General features: G+C 37.0%; 1 protein-coding gene across 10 annotated transcripts in view; it reads right to left on the reverse strand.

Moving 5' to 3' along the window:
- The window catches only part of Tasp1 (taspase 1), a 257,060-nt gene that overhangs the window by 28,116 nt on the left and 205,008 nt on the right, over positions 1 to 23,936 (reverse strand). For all 10 annotated transcript variants that reach the window (XM_052723400.1, XM_052723398.1, XM_052723396.1 and 7 more), the window contains one exon: positions 4,434 to 4,507. In XM_052723400.1, coding sequence (XP_052579360.1) covers positions 4,434 to 4,507 — 74 coding nt within the window. Of the gene's footprint in view, positions 1 to 4,433; positions 4,508 to 23,936 lie in introns of those variants that run through there.

Genomic DNA, 23,936 nt, shown 5'->3' on the forward strand with positions numbered 1-23,936 from the left:
ACTTGCTGCTTGTATATCTCCACTGGAAAAATGCTTATTTGCATCTTCTTGTTGAATTACAAGAATATTAAATTTATTCTGAACTGATGCAAGTCCCTCACCAATGGCATTGTTAATAAACATGTTTTCCTATTCTATGGGCTGTCTTTCACTTCTTTAACAAGACTTTTGCAACAAAGGTCTTAATACTGATAATTTATTTTCCCTTTTGTTGCATGTGCTTTAGGGATCATATTTAAAACAAGCACTGCCTAATCCAAGGGAAATAATGACATGGGCGACATCTGTCAAATATGAACATAGCTTGACACACAGAGCAGAGGATAATACAAGTAAATATTTCCTAAGTAGCTAAAATGTTTAAAGCCAACGGCTGGATAATCTTCGAGAAGATACTCTGATGTGAGGCATGTTGATAATGACAAAGTCTCAGCTCTCAGCTCCAGCCAGAAAACAAGGAAAGACAGCAGTTTAGAGGATGTTTAGAGTGTAGCCACTCATCCAATGCAGAAGAGGTTATAAACCAAGGCTTGAGTTCAAGGCTCACAAACACTCAGATCTGACTTGCATGCAAGTGATATATTTTGAAGCATTTTACCTTAAAATAACTTTAAAAAAATTACGGAATAGTTTGAGTATCCTGTAACATTTACCAATATTTACCTATTGTCAACATTTTGTTCCACTTACTTGGTAATTTACTAAACACATATTCACTAACATAATACTTTTCGGAAACACCAATTTTATATATACAGGTCCCCACTTGCCTAGATAGATACTTCAGGGTGTGTTGCCTAAAAGTATAAATATGTCCCTATAAATCATACTATATATATCAATGTTAGTGAATTTAACAACAATGCAACCATTTTTGCTAGCCATATTTCAAATTTCAAAGCCATATTTTGCGAATTGACCTAAAATGTACTACAGTATTTTGGTCTTATATATAGAAGTCACTTTAAGCTAAGTTAAAACATTTACTGGTAACATTTCTTTAGTAGTACTCAATCTGGAACACCTTCTCAGTCCTTATCTTTTATAGCATTTAACAGTTTTATATAGCATCATTCCCTTTTACTTTCTTCCCAGTCCGCTCTTCATTCTTGATTTGTCTGTTTCCCTGTCATTAAGTTCATGCTATGTAATTCCAAATGGACGACTACACAAGTGACACTGTCCTTCTCAGGCTGTCACATCCAGAGGCACATACACTGTCTACCTGTTCCTCAATGGTGGCCCTAATTCTGAACACATAGTTTCAGTGTTGCTTTTTTCTCCACTATGCAATTACTATTTTTTCTCCACAATTAATAATAAATCTCTAGAGAGATATTCAAACTATAAAATAGCCCATTCCTCCTCAAGGATAAATTTTATAACAGTATTTATACTGTTGTTACGAAAAGTAACCTCTACATGTAAAAGAAACCTAATTCATTTAGGGTGAGAGTTATGTGCCCGAATCAATTCCATGCCAGTTTAAATACGTTTTATTGCACTACACTATGTGCATTGAGTATTTATGAAGAACTGCTCATTAACAGTCCAGTCACTATAGAAAATGGGCAATACAATTTTTAAACCTAACTAATGTCAATGCTCTGTTTGCTCCATAAAAATAAGTTTATTTATTTTATGTCAGAGAAGGGAGTTATAAATTAAATAATACAAAAATGTTCTTTTCTTTATATTTTAGAAAATATTATTTTCAAAAGAAAACAGAAACATGTACTAAGAACCCATTTTCATTCAAATTACCTCTGATTCTGATGACAACCACCAGTCATTCCTTTCCTTTTCCTGGGCAGTGAGGCTGTGAGGAGAGCTTTAACGCAAGGCTTTAACGTGAATTAATCATAGCCTTATATGAAAAGTTCAAATGCTTTTAAGTTTCCTGTTTGGTAACAAGGAAAAGGAGGGAAATTTGGGGAAATAGAACATTTTTTTTCTTCAAAAAACAAGAAAACAAAACAAAACAGGTTTTAAATAAAAAGAACAGTTTCTAAAGCTTCTTCCTATCAATCTTACTACTACACCTTGTATTATGGAGAGAATAATTTCATGATAAACAGTGAGGTCCCTATACAACAACTCTTGACAGAAGCCAGGAACCCTGGGTGAAGTGACCAGGTAGGCAAAGGCTGCCACTCTTACTGGAATACATATGTTGCTAAGGCCCTTTTTCTTTGTCCTTTTGAACCCACAGTCTCATCTATAACTTCTGTCACACTTGCAACACAATAAAACCCCTGCATTTGTGACAAAAGAACAATTTTGTTGGTTTTTGTGTGTGCTGTCATTGTTTCAAACAACAGAATTGAGCAATCAAAGTGCTGATGTCTTACTACTTTGTTTTATTTTCCTGGAAAGCATTTATAGATAATAGCTCAAACAATAAAGAAAGTAAGAAGGATTAACACTCTGAAAAGAAAATGGTTAAAAACATAATTTACAAATGAGCTATATACCCGCTGGCCCAATCCATATTACCTCCACATTACCAGGGGGAGCCTTTACAGATAATACTAAAATCACACCCCTCATATGCCAAGCAGCACAACTGAAGTTGACCTTGTCAAACAGCTCTAGATCCAACTCAGGCATCTGTATTTCTTTACTATCTGCACTGCATGTTAAATGGCAGGGTGTCTTCCACAGATGACAGGCAGGAAAAGCAGGCACTTCCACTCAAAGGACTTGGTACACCACCCTGTCCTTCCCAAAACCTACTTCACCCAACTGGCCTCGGTGTTGAAGCCTACCCTCATCATGATCTTTTGTTCAAACACGATCTTAGTTCAAGATCAGTATTCAAAGTGGAAGAGAAAACTTAAATGGCTACAAGGAACTCCTGTGGCTTATTAAGTTTGCTTCCTGTTTGGAAGTGCTGTCATACATGTTTTGGAAATATCTGAATAACCATTTTCCACTCCTTTACTATGCTACTCAATATAGTAGTTACTAGCCACATGTGGCTGTTAAGAAATTAAGTATAGTTTAAAATTCAGTTCTTCAGCTATAGCAGTCACATTACAAATACTCAATAATTTCTCCATGTAGCTCTGGCTGCCCTACTAGAATGACACAGATATCACTGTTTCAACTACTGTGACAAAGCCTGTAATGCTGCTCCAAGCATGTCAATCAACTTTAAAGTACACAATTACAATTCTATTTCAGAAAGATAATGAAGCAAAGCAATCTAAAAATTCTCTTATGCAATAGGTCTACTGATACAAAATACAAGTTTTATCAGATGAAGGTGAGACAATGGGAGGGGAGAGTTCAGTAATATTTCACAAATGCCAGTCACTCTGTTGCTGTGAAAATGTTCCTATACAATGCGTTCATAGACAGTCTGTGAACCTACTGATTTACTAGATAATATACTTATGGATGAGTACTATATAAGAAATGAGCAATCAACTATAGTCAAGTGTTATCTAACTGGGAAATTTGTCAGTAGGTCATTTTATCACTGAGTGAGCATCATAGGTATGACATCACTAGGCCATGTAATCTTATGTGACTACTGTCATACACATGGTTTGTTGCTGTTCAAAATGCTTATATGATATATCACTGTACTCTTTAGTTAACTTTCTCCATTTTTTTAAACTACTCAATGTGAATCAGACGACACATATCATAAGTTTATTTGCAATTTCTAAATATGCAAATACTTTCCTTTTAAAAAAGAGGCTGCCCAACTTCATAAATATGCAGCCGAGGTGCTTTAATGCCAAATAAATGTCATACACCACAGCTGTTCCTAAAACTTTCATGAACAGGAACATGAGGCGAATATAAAAATAAACCTACAAATCATATTTCTTTTACTCTCAAGATCAAAAATTCTAAGGTCATGGAGACCCAGCAACTCAGGAACTGATGCCTGGATGACTATATGACTACTGTGACTCATGGCAATTCATGTGGCACAGAGAGACAAAGCCCGTGTAGACACACAACAGGGCGCAACAGACGACAGACAAGAGAGCATGAGTGAAACCCACAAGTACGTCAGTCACTCTGTTCTGAAAGATGTGGAGACACATCCCGGACTACTTTTATATCGCCTGTCTCCTTTATATTTTTCAACCTTCCTTGAGGAGTTGCAGATCTTGGTCAGTTTGTCAGCTTTATTCTCATTATCTCTTAAAAATCCTGAGTTTCCTCTTCATGGGTATTCACAGCGGGCAAAGGGAACAAAATGAAAGAAGAAAGGAAGGAGGTTTCCCAATTCATTTTGGTCTATCATGAGAAGCATTTTTAAAATCTATTGGTTTTTCTTTGGAACTGTGAACAGTGTTTTAAATGAAGCTCAGTGGTCAGGAGGTAGAAAAGTCGTCTGTTTCAACAGACTGGTTCGAAGTTTATGCACCAGCTACAAGGTTTTCAGGTTATGACCCAGTTTTCCCGCTTACCTTGGCTTTTCCATCCTGGGCTGACATATATCCCACGCACATGCTCTCTGTAGTGTGGCTCCACAGAAATTCCACTATGTGAACAAGAACACAAATAGGCACATTCACATTCACAGATGGAAAATAAATCTTTGCCTTTTTAATAGAACAGTTAAAGATAGCTTTATATTTAACACTCATTCCCTACTTTCCATTTGCTCCTTCATAAATGTCAAGATGATTTAGTACTCAAAACTGTAATACCATTTACTCTGAAATGAAAAATGTATTTCTTTCTTGTCAAAACTTATGATTATTACATGTAAAATAAATGCTTGTGTTTGAACTCAGAACATTAAACACTTATACATTCATAATACTGTATATAGTGATTCAGTAAATGCACTATTCCATAGTATAGTTTCTTTCAACATACACACATGCACATGTACACACACACCTTATTCTCTACTTAAGACACAAAGCTGAAACAGATGAAATAGCAATGAATCTGAACTAGCTTGTAACAGAGTAAGGAAATGCTCCAAGAATGAGAGGGACTTATCAAAAAGACCCAGGAGTTGGCTTGAAGGTCTCTTACTGGCTATATCTGCTCTCAACAAAGTGACAATGATGAATTCTAACCACTGAGAAAATGAAGAACCAAAAAAGTCATAGTGGTGGAAACAAGTGAAGAAATAAGAGAGGAGACAGCTCTTCTTTGCTTGCATCAGAGTCAATGAATAAAAAGAGAAGATGTCTATTGATTGCCTGTCACTCAAGCCGGATGATATGAGTTCCAAACCTGAAATTCACAGTGGAAGGAGAGAACTGATTTCCCCCCCAAAGTTGTCAACTTACCTAGATGTAAGCTGTGACACCTGTATGTCCTCCACATTATATACATACACAATAATAATAATAATAATAATAATAATAATAATAATAAATAATATTTAAAAATTACACTCCTAAACAAGACATTGTACCATCCTTCTGAGGCTTGGGGAATAGTGTGGAAGAGGAGGCAGAAAGAATGGTAGACAGGGAGAAAGGCTGCAAAGTGTCATCTTCAAGCAAGACATTATAATTATGATTAGTACCTTATTTAGTCATCATCTGAGAGGCTTCCTCCTTCAGCAGATAGAACCAATACAGAGACCCACAAGCAGACATTACACAGAGAAAGACACCTTGGAACACACAACTCTAAACAAGATATCTCCATCAAATCCCTCCCCTTAGGGCATAGGGAACCTTGTAAAAGAGTTGGAAGGAGTCAAGGAGATGGAAGGGACAGAAGACACCAGGCGAACAAGGTCCTCTAAAATAAGTGAGCATGCCTCATATGCATTCACAGAGACTGAAGCAGCAATCATAGGACCTACACAGGTCCGCACTAGGTCCGCTGCATGCATACTATAACTCTCTATTTAGTACTTTCATGGGACTCCTGAATGTGTAAACAAGTGAGTCTCTGATTCTTGTGTCTTCTCTCGGGGGTTCTTTTATTTTTCTGTTGTCTTGGCTCCTCCAACTTCAATATCATGGTTTTCTTAGTATACTTTATTTTGTTATGCTTTGTTATTTCTTAGATAACAGTTCTTTCTAATGAAGAGACAGAAAGGGAGTGGATCTGGATGGGAGAGGATATGGGGAGAAACTGGGAGAAGTAGAGGAAGGAAAAACTGTATTTAGATTATATTGTATGAGAAAAGAAACTATGTTTAATAAAGGGGAAAATAAAAAAAGAAACAAAAATTATAATAAACTCACAGCAGCTGGTTACCTGAACTGGGTCTCTATAAAAACTGTCAAAAGCCAGGCATGGATGGGGAAGGGTCTCAAGAGGACCAGTCCATCCTCCCTCCGTTAAAGTATTGGCTACTGCTAGATCCTAGGAGAAGGAAGTCATTTATTGTAGTTTTTTACCCATCAGCAATCTGTACAACTTCCAATGAATTGTACCAAACTTATACCACAGGGGGCTCTGGTTAAACTCAGGTCACAGAACCAAACAAGATAAGCCCTGAATCTGGAAAAGGAACTTTAGGGCAAGATGGCAGGTGGTGGTGGTTCAAGATGGGAGAGGGAAAAAGAAGGGTATGGGGAAGGAATAATCAGAATGCATTCCATACATGCATACACTGTCAAAGAACAAACTTAAAAAGAGTTTGAAAATCATGTTTGCTAGAACTAGTGGGTGAAGATTTAAAGAAGGGCATGCCATTTGTAGTCTCAATGTATCTCTTTATAAATTTCTTATAAAAAATAGAGTGAAAGAAATGTAACTTCACTGTGGAATAAACCTTATACTCTAATTTAACTAAATGAGAAAGCTAATCTCAACAAGTAAGGCACAAACTAAACTGTAAGGTGCTGTCCAGCTCTTTTATCCCACTAAATACATCTCATAATGTGGAAGCAAATCTGAATGGGAACACCAAACAGCTGACAGAGCAACATTCCCAACTCACTAGCTTATCTGAATGCTTCAGACTGATCACAGTAATCCGAAGGGAAGGTGAGCGACATGCTTAAAGGAACATATGACCCTAAGGGCAGGACATCATCTTGGATTGTATTCTGGCCTGGGGTAAGAAGAGGGAGTTACACAGACACTAAGACAAATGCTGGCATGTGAAAATGAACTGTTCAGAAGAATGCCCTTGTTCTTCAGAAATACACACTGAAGGATTAGGAGTATAGGAGTTTAAATCCCCTCTGAAGCATCTGAAGAAAGTGTATGTGGAGGAAAGGAAAGATGAGTGAGGATACAAAAAATAATTTAGGAAGGCAAAGCAATGGGGCATCTAACAGATAAATCTGTGGGACCTACTGTACTAGTCTTAAAAGTTTTCCATATGTGTGAAATCATATCTAAATAAAACGTTACAAACAGGAATTCAAGCAGGGCAGTGGTGGTGCACGCCTTTAACCCCAGCACTCGGGAGGCAGTTGCACGTGAATCTCTTGAGTTGGAGGTCAACCTGATTTACAGAGAGAATTCTAGAACAGACAGGGCTATAGCAAAGAAAACCTGATTTGAAAAACAACAACAACAGAATTCAAACATACAAAAATACACAAAAAATTTCTACTGCTGTGAAGAAACACCATGACCATGGCAACTGTTATAAAGAAAAACATTTAACTGGGGCAAGCTTATAGATTCAGAGGTTTAGTCCATTATTGTCATGGCAGGAAGCACGGTGGCACACAGGCAGACATGGTGCTGCAGAAGCAGCTGAGAGTTCTACATTTGGATCTGCAGGCAGCAGAAAGAAAGAGACCCTGGGTCTAGCTTGGGCTTCTGAAATCTCAAAGTCAACCCCCAGTGACACACTTCCTTCTACAAGGCCACGCATACTAATCCTTTCAAATAGTGCCATTCTCTGAGTTTATGCATGCCATTTTCATTTAAACTACTACAAACATCAAGTGAAACTTTCCAGATTCTAAATTCTTAAAAGAATTTTAAAAGTCTTGCTATATTTTTCCAACAAAAATCTCAAATGTACCTGATAATAAAATTGCAATGCTCAACACTGAGCTCTTGGCATCCCTGGTTATTCATCTGTTTATATCTCTGTGCTAATTATGCTTAAAGGTGGGTGTATTCTAATACCTTTGTATTTTCTGCTTCAAAAAAAAAGATCTCTTCCTTAAAATAAATATCAACAACAAAATTTAGAAATCAGAGCACTAAAAAGATCACAAAAATGACACATTTAGAGACCTGGAATGCAATGAACTCACATTGTTTTCATGTGTTGGCAATATGTAAACTGTCATACATTTCTTACCATTATTGATACCTAAAACACCATATGACAGTAAAAATACTAGAAATACTTATTAGGGTGTTACAATACATGTAGCAAGTAAGAGAATTAATAAATATTGAACTAAAGAACAATAATTGATGTTTTAGAAAAATTGTATTTGGACTTTTGATCTAGTAATTTTAGTGGTAGGTAATTAGTCTCTAGATATGTTTCTGTACACAAAAGATATTTATAATAATACTCAGTATGGTGGATGAATGGATAACTACTGTACTTTATATAACAACATGTTACAAAATTAAAAAAAGCACTACATGGCTGAAATGAAACATCTACACCGAATCTTTGAATTTTTTGAGCCATAAATAATAGCTAAAAACCAAAATCTAACCAAGAGGCAAAAAAAATCCACATAATATCATTTAGTGTACATAATTTATAACTAAAGTATCACAAAATAACAGTTGCCCTTTTACTCAATGCATTAACCTTTACACAGAGCTCTTCACAGGCTACTAACTGCATAAAGCATTCTGCTTGTGACTCACCAAGTTGACCTTAGAACTCATTAATGTGACATTATGCAGTTTGAAAACACCAATCTACAAGATAAGTAATTTTGCTTAATAAAAGTGAAGGGGAAAATAATAAATAGAGATGATACTATCTCTTTTGTGAAAAAAATATTCCTAGGAATTCTGATTACCCTGATTAATCTTCATTAGTGATAAAGAATTTCTTCTTTACTTAGATTAAGATAGTCTGAACAACTAAAAATCAGGAAATCTGATGTAGTGGTTTTTTTACCATGTATTTTTAACTCTCTATCAGGAGAAAGCTTTATTATGATGTAAATATCATCTAATGTTTTTAAATGTTCCTGGTTTCATGACTATCTAGCCAATTCTTATGAAAGTACATAAAAAAAATCAAATACTTACTCATAATGGGCACATATATTTAGGGTAAAATTTATATATCAAGACATAGTCAGAACCAACGAAACGACAATGTAGCTGATTACTTTCCCCCAAAAAATTCCATTTTTTAATGGCAAAGTAATAAGTTTGTTAAAAAAAAAAAACGAAACGACTAGCAAACATTTGTGTCAAGGATAAAATTCAGCACAGACAAAAAAAGAACTGTGAAAAATTATTCAATTTTCAATTATCTGTTGTCTTGATTTATGATAAAACCCAGCAAAGACTACCCACTCCTAAACAGCAGGACAACATTCTAGACCAAGTGAAAGGAGGCTAAGAAGTCCAGATGATATGCAGCAGTAGATAGGTCTACCCCCGGGATTATCACTGTTATAGACAGTATTCTACTCCAAGAAGAAGAGTAGGAACACGACCTGGTGTTCTTAAAAAAAAAAAAAAAAAAAAAAGACAAAAACAAAAACAATCTGAGGGAGATAACAACCCTACTATAACCCTCATGTACACTGCAAACACTTGACTAAATAAAGATAATTTTAATCAATAATTGAACTCCTATTCATGTTAGAATGCAAAAGTGTGAGTACTATGAAAAACGAAGATATGTCTACTCTAAAACATAACAAATCCTATGTAATGGCTACTAATGAGAGTGGCTTAAGTGAAACTACAAAGAATTCAAAAGAATAATGGTAATAAGTTCAAAGAAAAGAGGACAAAGATAAACTCCTTAATGAATCCAAGAGAACATAAACAGCTAAACAAAATGAAGTCAATGCAGGATACTGAAAATGGAATTTGATAAAGATAGAAGAAAAACTAAATTGAAATTGTGCTAGAAATGAAAATTTTGATAATTCAAATAAATAGCTCAGTGAAATCCTCACCAATGGAATAAACAATATAAACAAAATGACAGAAATTTATAAACATATTTCATTAATAATCTGAATAGCAGTAATCTCAATTCTATAATCAAAAGACCTGAACTAGCACATTGTATTAAAAAAAAAACAAAACAGGATCCATCCATTTGCTGCCTCTAAGAAACACAACTCACCATCAAAGACAGACACTACCTTAGAATGAAAGGATAGAAAAAGGTATTCCAAGTAAATAAAACTAGAAAACAAGCATGTATTTATACGTTTTGGAACAAAATAGACCTCAAACAAAAGCTAACTGTAGAAGAAAAAAGAAAGTCACTTCATTATTAAGGGAGCAATCCATTCAAAAACATTGGCATTTAACATAAATACCAAACACAGTTAGACCTTATTTATTTATTTATTCATTCATTCATTTATTTTGGTTTTTCGGGACAGGGTTTCTCTGTGTAGTTTTGGTGCCTGTCCTGGATCTCGCTCTGTAGACCAGGCTGGCCTTGAACTCACAGAGATCCACCTGGCTCTGCCTCCCAAGTGCTGAGATTAAAGGCGTGCACTACCACCACCCGGCTATAGACCTAATTCCTTAAAACAAACACTACTAGATAAAAAGTCACAAATTAACCTCAACACAGTAATAGGTAATAACTTAAATACCACACAGTGACCAATAGATAGATCATCCTGTTTGGAAAAAAAAAAGGGAGGAACAAAATATGATATGTCAATTGGACTTACAAACATCTATTAAACATTCTGCCAAAACACTGTACCTCAATAGTCATATGGTACGGCGGTAGTGGCACACATATCTTGGTGGTAACCAAGCACTTTCTAATTGGACTTATGACCTGCTCAACAAGAGACCATGCTCAGTACTGGAAACATAGCTACCTACTCAGTGCTAGTGAAATCATGATTATTGGAAGAGACTCTATAACCATTAATTTACTAAACCACATAATCCCTAACAACAATATATAAACTCTTGTCCTTATACCCACAGATAAATATAGTCTTCACTCCTTATCAAGGATACTTGCAACAGATGGAGATCACTACAGAAAACCACAACCAATAAATATGCAAAGTTGTGGAACCTAGTCCCAGTGGATACATATAAAAACACTCCCACACCAAAGGATCAGGGAATATTACAGAACAAGGGGTGGAAAGATTGTAAGAGCCAGAGGACCAGGGACTTTCTGTGAGACTGTATCTCCCAGCAACATCAGAAACTACATCCATAAAAGTCTCACCAACATGGTCGCCCAAATGTGAGCTGAACAGAGGTACCAAAGAAATGCCAAACCTCGTGGAGAAAAGTCATGAGGCCTCAACTCTACAAGAAGAATTACAGGCAACTGAGTAAAGTTGTAAGTGGGAGCAATGGCCCCAGCTCCAGGTATGAGCACACCAATTGATTATCCAGTACCCCCAGCTCCAGGTATGAGCACACCAAATTGATTATCCAGTACCAAACAGTCAGACTTGAAAATATATATGCAAGTAACATTGTATGGACTTAACAGATTATATTTAAGAATATATATGAATATAAAATAACATACATGCATGTAATAACCATTGATGAAAAGAGAGGAGAATGGGGAGAGGTGTATGGGAGAGTCTACAGGAATGAAAGGGAAGGGAGAAATGTAATTAAAATATAATCTCAAAAACAAACAAACAACAAAAAATACTCTGCCTACTGAATTTTCTCTAAAACAGATAACATGATAGGAAACAAAGCAAGTTTCATCAAAAACAGAAAAATAAAATAATTTCCCATATTCTATCAGAGTACAGAATAGAGCAAGAAAAACTGCAGAAAATGCAAAAACTCATGGAGATTTAACAACATATTATTGTTCGATACTGAATAGATACTAAAGAAATTTTAAAAAAAAAACTCCTAGACTAGAATTCAAATGAAGATACAAAATACCAAGTCCTATGGGATGCAAGGAAAGCTCTCTTAAGAAGGAAGCTCATGTCTAGTGTCCACGTTAAAAGAAAGCATAGATGTCTTAAATAGACAACTTTGTGATACTTCCTATGGCTTTGGAAAAACAAGAACAAGCCAATTCCAAAAGCAGCAGACATAAAAAGCAATTGAAATGAGGATAGAAATTAATGAAACAACAAAAAAAAAACCCTGCAAAGAACCAATGAACTGAAAAATTGGCTCTTCAAATGATTAAGAAGATTGACAAGCCCTTAACCAAATTAAGAAAATAAAAAGATCCAAATTAATAAAGTTGGAGGTAAAAAGGGAACCATTACAATAATTACCAATGAAATTCAGAAAATTATAATATTCCTTTAAAACTTATATACCACTAAATTGGAAAAGGTAAAATGGATGAATTTCTAGATACATATAACCAACCAAAATGAAAACAATGTGAGATAAAGAATTTAAACAGAACTACAACAAACAAGGATACTGATGTACTAAAACCATTTTTTCAAAACTAATAAAGATCAAAGTAGATACATTCACTGATGAATTCTACTAGACCTTCAAAGAAGAATTAACACTAACCTTTATTAAGCTATTCCTTAAAACCGAAAAAGGAATGCCTCTAAGATTACGAATTTAGTACTACCTGGTATTAAAATAAGTCAAAAGAATAGACACACACACATGTACACACACATGCACACACAAGTATAGACCAATTTTCTTGTTGACCATACACAAAAATTCTCAACAAAATAATTTTAAACTGAATTCAAGAACTCTATTACGGGTGTAATCAACCATTTTCTGATTGAATGTAAGGCCCAATCCTCAAACCTGGCACCCTTAACTGGGCCGAAAATGAATAAGTGGGTAGATCATAGGCCCTAGGAGAGAAACCATTACTTACATTTATTAAATGGACTTGGTATTAAACTATAGCCTAAGTACTTAATACCCATATATTAGTACATCCCTAAACTCTCATCAGAAAAGCTTCTTGCAGTAGCTGGGCATTAATACAGACCCACAACTGATCAATGTGCAGAGAATAAGAGACCGGGGGGTGCTGAGCACAGACTGGACATCTATATCCCATCCCTTCTTCCCAAGGCTTATGGACTATCATGGAAAAGTGAGCAGAAAAAATGTTAGAGCCAGGGGTAGCAAAGGACTGTAGCAAGGTGGTATTTTACAGATGTGATGGCTATTCTTGGTTCTCAACTTGACTACATCTGGAATTAACTAAAACCCGAATGGCTGGGCACACCTGTGAGGGATTATTTTTTTAAGGGATTTTTTTTGCTAATAATCCAGATCTTTGAGGTGGGAAGACCCACGTTTTAGTCTGGGCCACACCTTCTGCTGGCAATCTATATAAAGAACATGAAAGAAAGAAGGATGTTCTCTTTGCATGCTTGCTCTCACTCTGGCTAGCAAGTCCATTCTTTCATTGCCATTACAGTCTCTTTCTTTGGGATTCTGGCATATATATACTTAATACCAGCTGAGACATCCAGCTTCATGGACTAAACAATGACAGGATGCTTGGGCCTTCTGTTGGTAGACAGCCATTTTGAACTAGCTGTACCACAGCCTGTAAGCCATTCTAATAAATCATAGATAGATAGATAGATAGATAGATAGATAGATAGATAGATAGATAGATAGATAGATTTATAGATTCATTTTATAAGTTCTGTTCTTCTAAAGAACCTGGACTAATAAACCAGATACGATAGGCTGCTGCCCAAATGCACTCATCACAACTGTAATGGTACAAGTCAAGTCAGACAAACTCCCAACATGGATACAGTGAGAGAGTCACAGTGTCCCACCTCTAGCTGATGTGATGGTTGCTGTGAGAGGGATAATCAGTTTTGTTTAGGGATATATCCCCTACAAGGCTACTCATGCAACAGTAGGTGGCCCTACACCCATGAACACACTGGCAGCATTAAGTGGACTCAGTGGGTTTTCAAAAAAGAGCACATGAAATTAGGAAGGAATAGTGATGCAGGGTGGGAAGGAATTGAGGGGGACAGACTAAGGAGTGGATTTAATAAAACCATACTATATGCATGTACATTCTCAAATAGAAAAATGTACACATAGAAAAGATCATTCATCATGACCATATTGACTTCCTTCAAGAAATGAAGAGATGGCACAATATACATAAATCAATAAATGTAACATGTCATGATTATATATTAAATAAATGTAACATAAGTAGACTCAAGGACAGAAATCACATGATCATCTTAATAAATTTAAAAAGGGTTTTGATGAAATCCAACATTTTTCCATCATAAAAATGTAGAGACTGGGAGTGAAGGGAAAATATCTCAATATAATAGAGGCTATGACAAAACTAAAGCCAACAACATGATAAACTAAGAAAAAAAATAAAAGTATTTCTGCTAACAAGACAAAAACTTTCTACTCTCTGCACTCATACTCAATATAGTACTTAAATTGTTAGCCAAAGTAATAAGACAAGCAAATAAAATGAATACAAATATGAAAGGAAGAAGTCTAAGCATCCTTATTTACAGATGACATGATTCTATAAATAAAAGACTCTAAAAATTCCATCAGATTCTTAGAACTGAAAACATTTTCAGCAAAGTTCTAGGGCAGGAAATTAACACAAAAAGTGAGTAGTTTTCATATATACCAGTAACAAGCATACTGGGAAATAAATTCCATTCATAATACCGTTCAAAAAGTAAATGCTTGTGTTTAATTTGAATGTTCATAGAGGTTAGGAAACTAGCAAGATACCATAGTGGAAGAGGGGATCATTCAAGGGAGGAAATACAGAATATAGAGATATAAAGAAGGGAAAGAAAATAATGAACAGGTAGGATAAATGAGATGAGGGATAGGAGAGCAGGATGGGAATGACATATAGAAAAGGAAATATAGGGAGGGTTCACTAACACTTTTAAAAAAGGCATTTAAAAAAAAATCATATGGAAGCCTGTAGGAAGCACAGTTTAAAATCAGAAACCAGGATTGTTAAGCACACAGGTCTATTTTCTTCCATGGAAGGAAATGAATGACACCTGATCAGCTGGAATGCTGGAATGAAAGTGGTCAAACAACATAGTGATCCTTTGCTATTTTATTAGGAGTAAGACTCTGCATGAATTTCTCCCAACTCCTAAGAACTGTTTAGGCCCTAATCCTGGGCTTTGTTTCTCTGTAGGTTGAGTTTTCCTGCCTGGCCCACAGTCAGGACAAATTTCTCTCTCCTGCCAGTCCAACAGCCCCTCAGACCCGACCAAGTAAACACAGAGACTTATATTGCTTACAAACTGTATGGCCATGGCAGGCTTCTTGCTAACTGTTCTTACAGCTTAAATTAATCCATTTCTATTAATCTATACCTTGCCACGTGGCTTGTGGCTTACCGGTACTTTACATCTTCCTTGTCCTGATGGCGGCTGGCAGTGTCTCCCTGACTCAGCCTTCCACTTCCCAGCTCTATTCTCCTCCTTGTCCCGCCTATACTTCCTGCCTGGCCACTGACCAATCAGTGATTTATTCATTGACCAATCAGCAACACATTTGACATACAGACCATCCCACAGCATTTCTCAGTAAATAAAATTCATCCTCATGAAAGAGGCCCCATGTACTTTGCATTCTCATCAATAAAATCCATCCTTGTGCTTAGTACATGCTTCTTACAAACCCTTCCTTTCTAGGCCCTAGCCCTGAGCTCTGTTTATCAGCCAATAGAACTCATTCTTATTGTAAAGGTCACAGGTGCTTTGCTACTTTGTTAAGGAGTTTCTATGTAGCTATGCCTGGAGCTTTGTTATGAAAATTGTCACATGCAGACTCCTCTCTTATACTATGTTTAAATTTGTAAGAAGAATAAACCACAGCATCAGACTCTCTAGAAGTCTTGATCTAGTCTGACTGACCCAAGTCCAGTTGCACCAAATTTTCATTCTCACTTCTTCATGGTTCTTTCCCTCCTGGTGGTGATACCTGCAAGGACTCCACAACAGAGGCCTACTACTACAGAAGCTTCTTAAGATATATACATACACATATTTAAAAAGAGTTTAAATGGAGTTACCTTATAATAGGGAGACAATACCCCAACTGCTAACAAATAAAATAAAACTCCCAGCACCAGAGATTGTTTAACCTCTTTGAGTTGTTGACCAATAGAGTCATATAAACTCCCAAACATTACAGGTTATTGCCAATAATCTGTTACCCTCCAGCAATTCACAGTAAGACCCTACTGCTGGACACACCATATCAACTGGACTCACAGAACATAAGGGTACTGCTGGTACTCACCTGGAAGCTTCGCCCCTACTGTCTAGTTTTTGAAGTGCTGGAAGGGGCTATGAACACTACTGGAGGAAAAAAGTAATCATTCTCACCTAACTGTGAACCCTATTAGCTACAATAATGACTAGCCTGACACGTTACACATACTAGTACAACAGTGGCACTATTAATATGGAAATAATCAACCACTTTCTGGTTGGATCTAAGGCCCATTCTGTAAGATAGAACATGTATTTGGCAATGTTTGTGCAGCTAAATAGGTCATATGCCCTATGGGAGAACTCAATACTATTACTCTACCAAATAGACACAGTATTAAAACAACTCCTCCAGATATATTGCTAAACTCATAGATCAGTTCATCTCTCAACCTTCACCAGAGAAGCTTCTTACAAGAGATGACAATAAATGCAGACTCTCAGCCAGCCAACATGAAAAGAAAAAGAGACCGAGACAGCGGAGTACTCAGCACTAAATGGAAAGGAACCATTCCCTCCCTGCAAGGCTAGGGGATCTTCAAGGAAGCATGGTTACAAAGAAAGTGAAGAGTGAGAGGTGGTGGATAACATCAACAGAACAGTGTTTTTCAGACACAACAGGGCAGTTGCACACATGAACTCACTTGTGACAGGATGAACAAGACATGCCAAGTTCACACCAGACAAAACTTTTAGTCTGCAGTCTTTATGTGTGGAGACAGGTATGGACATGAACTCTCACCAGTATGGTACCAGTGCTCCAGTAGATAGGTGCTAAGAGAGATAGTCTGTGTTATTTAATGCTGTGGTCCCTGATAGGTGTAACACACTCCAGGGCATACCACACTCACGGAAGTAGTTGGACAACACAAACTGGACTTGATGTCGTTAAACAAAACAAAACCAAAAAAAGAAGATGAAGAAAACTGGAAGTTGGGTGGGTAACAAGGTGAAGGTGGTGATAGTGGATCTGATAAAAAGGGAAATATAATTAAAATTCACTGTATAAAATTCTGAAAAAAATTAATGAAATTATTATTTTAAAAGATAATCAATAAAATTAGCTATCAGGGAAATGCAAATTAAAACTACTTTGGGATTCCATCTTAATCTAGTCAGAATGGCCATAATTGATGGTCATATGTGAAGACAGAGGAATCCTCACTCACTGCTGGTGGAGTATAAACTGGTGTAGCCGCTATGGAAATCAGGGTAGATACTTCTGAAAAGAACTAAAATGAGAACTTCCATGTGATCCCACTAAACACACACACACACACACACACACACACACACACACACACACACACACATGAAGACAGTACCTAGGGCAGAGCAGGCAAGCTCTTTATCACTCCACTATGCCCCTCCCTATATAACCCAGCTACACCACTCCTAGGCATATATCCACAGATATATTTGCAAATCCATGTTTCTTACTGCTCTATTCATAATAGCAGAAAATTTATTCTGCCTAGATGTCTATCAATTGATAAATGAGAAATAAAAATTTTCATGAGAAAATGAATGAGAAAAGAGAAAATCAGTGGTACAGATATATAATAGAATTTTATTCAGCTGTAAAATAAAATGGAATTTATGGGGAAATGGATGGAACTGGAAAGTCCAGCAAGGTGATTCAGGCTCAGAAAGATGCACTCTATTTAATTTGTGGTGTGTAGAGCCCCTAGAAAGGAGCTCATGAGAAAGCATAAAGGATTCTCCAAGGTGTGGAGCAGAGTAGTAAAATACATTGACACAGAAGGGAGAATGTTGGAGATGTAACAATTGAAGTGGGAAAAGGAACAGAGAGATGGAGGAAGAGGTAAGGGTTAAGAGAAGGACTAATCAAAACTAACAATGTATGAAAAAGGGAGCAAAAGCAGTATAAATATTGCTCACACACACTTGCAGGAAGAAACAATGTTTTAGAAAATAATTCCTAGCATTACTATTTTCTAGATGCCTAGGTCACCTGCTTCCTGATTTTAAGGTTTTAATTATTCCATATTCAAAAACCATTAAAATTATTTTAAGTATACAGCATGTATAAGAGATGCTACTTCCTTGTATCAGCCTTTTTTCACACACAATTATTACATGTAGGGGACTGTGAATTCAGGTAATATACAGGACTAACGAATGGCCTGGAGTGACATGCCTGAGCCTGTGAAAGTGCTGGCTATGGTGATCTTTGTTGTGGTCAGAGTCAAGCTTATTGCCATTTAGAGACGCTCCTGGCCTTTCAATAATGACTCTTTTCCTTTGGTAGCAGCCTGTGACTGCTTATAACTTCAATACTGATTAAAAAAGCCTTAGGTTTGCTAGACCAAAGCCCAAGGAGTTGCAAGGCTCCTAGAAATACCCACACTATGGAAAAATTCCCATCAGAAAACATTAAGAACACAGTAAAGTTCCCACAAAGATTTAACATGTGAAAAATGGACATAGGGCTTTGGTAGTCATCTTCTCTGAGAGATGACTTCTCAGCACATCATGTCATAGTGTGATATGGAAAGGGTCCCAATGTGACAATGCTTCTGTGCCATAGTTAGGTAGGTATGAAACAGCTACATGTGGGCTCCTCAAGAATAAGGAAAGACTGGAGAGATGGCTCAGCAGTTACAAGCACCTATTGTTCTTGAAAAAGACCTAGTTCTATTCCCAGACCTGACATCAGGCATCTCATAGCTCACAACTCCAGAGTATCCAACAACCCTCTGATCTCATACATATATACATCAATAAATAATAAAGTTTTAATGCTAGGTTAAAGGAAGAACAGGGACAGTAGGAAGGGACTGTTTATTTAGTGCTTTGAACAAGTGGATCCAGTCTTGGGTAATGCTTCAGTCTTATTGACTTCTGCTATATGAACCATTCTGAAGGCCCAACACAAAGCTTGGCCTTCCTGTGTCATTTAAGTCACCACTTTCCCTAGTTACTATTAGAGCTACAAGTTACTCATTGAATGAGACTTCTCCCAGGACACCTCTTTCTCTTTCTCCACCATCCACATACCATCCCAATTAAATCACATTTTATAAAACAAAGTGTCCTTACCAGGCTGTGAGCAAGTTATTTCCATCCAAATGAATTCTCCTTCTAAACAGAAAAAAAAGTACTAGTCCACCCCACTAAAATACATATACAGATACACAGATACACACAAGATGCACATAGAGAAACACATACACAGACACACACACACACACACACACACACCAGACAGACAGATAAACACACAGACATGAACACACATACATTCTTCCCGTTGTTGTTAACAATCCCCAGCTGCCCTGGCTCTCATATCCATTTCAATCTCTCTACTTGGCTTCCCATCCCAAAGTCCCTTGGAGGAACACGGAGCTCTAAAATCAGAACAGTCTTGGCTGGGAAGTTGCCAAGTCAGCTGCTGCTCCTTAGCCTTCTTTGGGTGGGATAGCATACTAGAGGATGCTTTGCACACCATATAAGTAACTACTTACTAAATGAAGAAAAGCTAATTTTTCAATGGGAAGGATGGGGAACTGTACATACAATAGCTTCCTCTTATCTGCTCCTGGCTGTTAAGTACTTCTTAAGCCAGTAGGTGGCTGATGTTTGTAAAAATAATAATAATAATAATAATAATAATATGACATACAAAAATGCTTCACTGTCCTGACACAATCTGTCTAAATCATACAAGGAGAGTTTCATTATGCCCATGAGGTAGCTCAGTTGGCAGGCGTCCCTGTCAAACTTTCACTAGGAAACTGTCGTGGGAACAATGGAGGCTGAGTTCCATAGAATGCCACTTACACTAAGTCGGGGAGATAAGCATTCCCTCTTTCCAGTGCTCATGCTGCTTTGTTTAAGACTAAAAAGTAAGAGATATGTGTCAAACAGAAATACAAGCCCTAAAGGCATTTGAATTCTCTTCCTATTTGACCCTCTTATTGCATTAGACACTGTTGGAAGTAGTGGTTGCTGACGGAGATCTGGACGATCTCTACTAAACAGAAAACCATTCAGTAAAGCTAAGTTAATTGGACGTGATTTTATTCATTCAACAATTCCTTTTACCTTTAGGATTGATCTCATGCTCCAGCGATACCTGCTACCCTTTAAACAGACCAAAGTTGACTAGAAAAGTTTGCCAAAATTGCTTCCTGAGTTTTAGAAGAGCTACAAGAAGTATATAACCGTCAGAATTAGATTCAGAAATCTTCCTATTTTTAGATGGAAAACTAAACCAAACAATTAAAAAAAAAACTTCTGGGTAGATAATAGGTAGAACTATATTTCTCAGAAAAGAGAAGAAAACTATAGCCAAAAAAAACACTATTCCTGGTTTTTAAAGAATGTGTTGGTGACATTTAAAGAAAGAAATGTTCTGTTATAAACAGAGTAGATCAAAAAAATATTCCAAAAGTACAAATCACAGAGCACTACCCCACAATTTGCTAATGCTACTCTCGGTTGCTAAAACATTTAAATATATCTGCTTATTTGCTGAACAGCTCAGCTACTTTACCAGTCTGTGTGTTTCCTCCTGACCTTAAATAAGAATTAAAATGTCAACCCATCTTTCATGAGAGCAGTGGAGATAGAACATCTCCAAAGCACTGCTGAGGCACAAAAGAAATGAGCTTCCTACCATGTGAAATCACGGAGATCCACATGGAAAAGAGAGTTTAATTCTGATTTACAGGCAATTCGGCAACATCAGACAAATATCCACATGGCCACTCTCCCTCTCCTGTCCTACAAGTGAATTTGCTTTCTCTTTGCCAGTTAGCTTCATGACCATGTGTACCTCCCAGAAGTGCCTTGCCATAGGTGCTCACAGAGGCCAGCGCCACACAATGAAAAGAAGCGATGTCGCTGGTGCCCCACAAAGAAGCTCCTTTGAACATACGTTTTTATAGGCTTGCCAAATTTTTAATGCCAGTAAAACCAAGAGTCTGGAGGAATTTTAAGTTATAGTAAAATGACTTTTTATCTTTTGAATGTTCCAGGAAGCATCAAGTGAATGTAATATATTCCTTGTTTTTTTTTTTTTTTAACTACAGCATGTTTTAGTAACAAGAGAAACAACAACACAACAAAAAGTATTCAATAAAGAACTCTGTGTTCTGAAAGTGGAGCGGCAGAGGGAGGCATCACACTGAAGCTCTAATTGGCAACTACAGAACAGTTTGATTTGATAGAGTTAAGTTGAAAATGATAAAGGAACTCATTATCCTTTCAGTTAGCTATGAAAAACACCAAAGAAATTCTCATAAAAGTTCAAATCAAGCACTACCAAACAGCATACCTTTCGGATACACAGAAATATGAAAAGAGTTTAAGGAAAACCCAAAGATAACCATGAAATAAGTCTCAGGGAAAGAAGGCTGTAAGATCAGAGAGGCCCACATGGGGGTTTCAAAGATATGGGTAATGGGTAATTTCTTGGGCTGCGCATCAGGCCCACAGGTGTTCATTTTATTATTACCCTTTATAACTCACAAATTTATTATATCCTCCTTTAAAACATACATGAAACATGGCACAGTAAAAGATGAAAAACACAAGGGGTGAGTAAAGAGGTAGCTAGAGAAATGGAAGTGTATCATACTTAATTATCAGCAACATAAACACATTTCCAGATAGAAAGTCCCAGAGTTATTCTCTAAGTAAAGTGGGATTAACTTAAGGCAAAGTAACAATCACCATGTGTGCTCATGAGATGATCAGGCTCTAGGTGAATGTGAGTCTGAAATCCTGTCTAATATGAAGGACTACAAAAGAGCTTTGAACCAAAGGTGACTGACAAATACACACATCTATTCTAGATTGCTTATTATTTTCCTCAAATATATGGAGCCTATTTCACACTGGCCTTATGACTTAAGGGAGAAAATCTTTAACTTCATAGGCTCCAATCAAGACATGGGGTATAGAATACAAAGAAGGAAATGTTCCCCATAGCAGGACTGGTTGTTTATGGAAATTATTTGCATATATTCTAATTACCTCCCTATCAAGCTTAAATTAGCAACACATTCACTGTTCCCACTGGAGGGCCTGATGTGCCTTTGTTTGCGCATTTTAAAATATTATTTTATTTTAACATGTATGGGTATTTTGCCTATAAGTATGTATGTTTACCATGTGCATGTCTGGTGCCCAGGAAGGCCGGAAGAGTACTGAACCACCATGTGGTTGCTGGCTATCAAACCCAAGATATTCTAGAAAAGCAGCCAATACTTTTAACTGCTGAGTCATCTTGCCAGCCTCAATTTGCACATATCTTAACTATGTCCATCAGCCTCAAGAAAGCACTTCTACAAGGCCTGGAAAATGTGCAATTATACTTTAGCAGGTAAAAATATATTGGCCTTTCCCCTCCTTCTAAAAGCATATAGAAAATTAATTCTTTTCAGCTGGCTCATCCATGGACAAAAATTTGCTTTGTGTTAAATGTACAGTTTGTAGACTGGGCTTTGTCAGCATCTCTTGATCTGGGGAGTGGGATATGGCAGGCAGGTGTTGCAAACATGTTTGTGGCCAAACTGTCCCTACACAAGGCTGGATACGGAAGCTGTCTTCTGGGAACCATTTAAACTGTCTCTAAATCTTATTCCTGGGCATTCATTAACCAAATTTTCAACCTATGGTATTTGCTTTTTAGAACACATGGGGATATTTTATGTGACATTTCATTTTGCTAGAAGAGTAGTCAGCTCAAAAAAATTAGTTCTGGGCTAGAGAAATGGCTTAGTGGGTAAAGTGCTTGCTGATGAGTTTCGATCCCCAGAATCCACATAAAAGCCAGATGCAGTCAACTCCCTAATGGATGATGGGAAGAAGACACAGCAGAAATCACGAGATGCTTGTGGGGCAGTTAGCCTCGAGTATGCAGCAATATGAAGAATGAGACAAGTCCTGTCAAATGAGGAGGAAAGCAAGGATACCTGACGCTGTTTTCTAATCTTCACATACACACATCTGTAACCATATCCATGTTCACATGTGGGGGAAGGGGAAGAAAGACAGAATTCTGCTAAGATAATACAAAATCTACATTTGGCACTTAAATTCATGTATCTAAGAATTACTGGAAGCCTATTATGGAGATGGGCAAAAATTTCAGTGACACAGCACCTGCCCACACTTGCTTCCAATGTGTGGGATGCTTCTCAGAAGGAAGACTGCGCTAATCCATAAATAGGTGTATCAAATCCCTAGGCCCCTCTCTGGTTCTCAATGACCTGTGATTTATCCAGTTATTTATCAAATAACTGGAGGGAAAAAAATTCCAACCTAGGAAGAGAGGAAAGCACTTTAATATCTGATTGGGAGTTTCCTGTTAAGTTTACAAAGATGTAAACAGCATGGTACTAGCAGAGCACAAGGAAGGACCAAATACATTGGAGGAAACTCTTCAAGAGAATTCACATTTGAGAAAGACTTTAAATATGGTTTACCATAACAGTGCATTTCCAAGAAAAATGCAATAGTGAGGGCAAGTTACAGGCATGCGCGCATGGGGGGGGGGGGGGTTGCTAATGCTATTCAAAAGACAAGGACTTGGGACATTGGCAATGAGTATAGGTAATAAGTTGAAAATGATACTTGAGCATTCGTTCTAAACCGTTAGAGTGAGTGGGAACT

The sequence above is a fragment of the Peromyscus californicus genome, unplaced genomic scaffold (assembly GCF_007827085.1).
Source record: "Peromyscus californicus insignis strain IS unplaced genomic scaffold, ASM782708v3 Scaffold_7__1_contigs__length_154581171, whole genome shotgun sequence".
NCBI classification, from domain to species: Eukaryota; Metazoa; Chordata; class Mammalia; order Rodentia; family Cricetidae; genus Peromyscus; species Peromyscus californicus.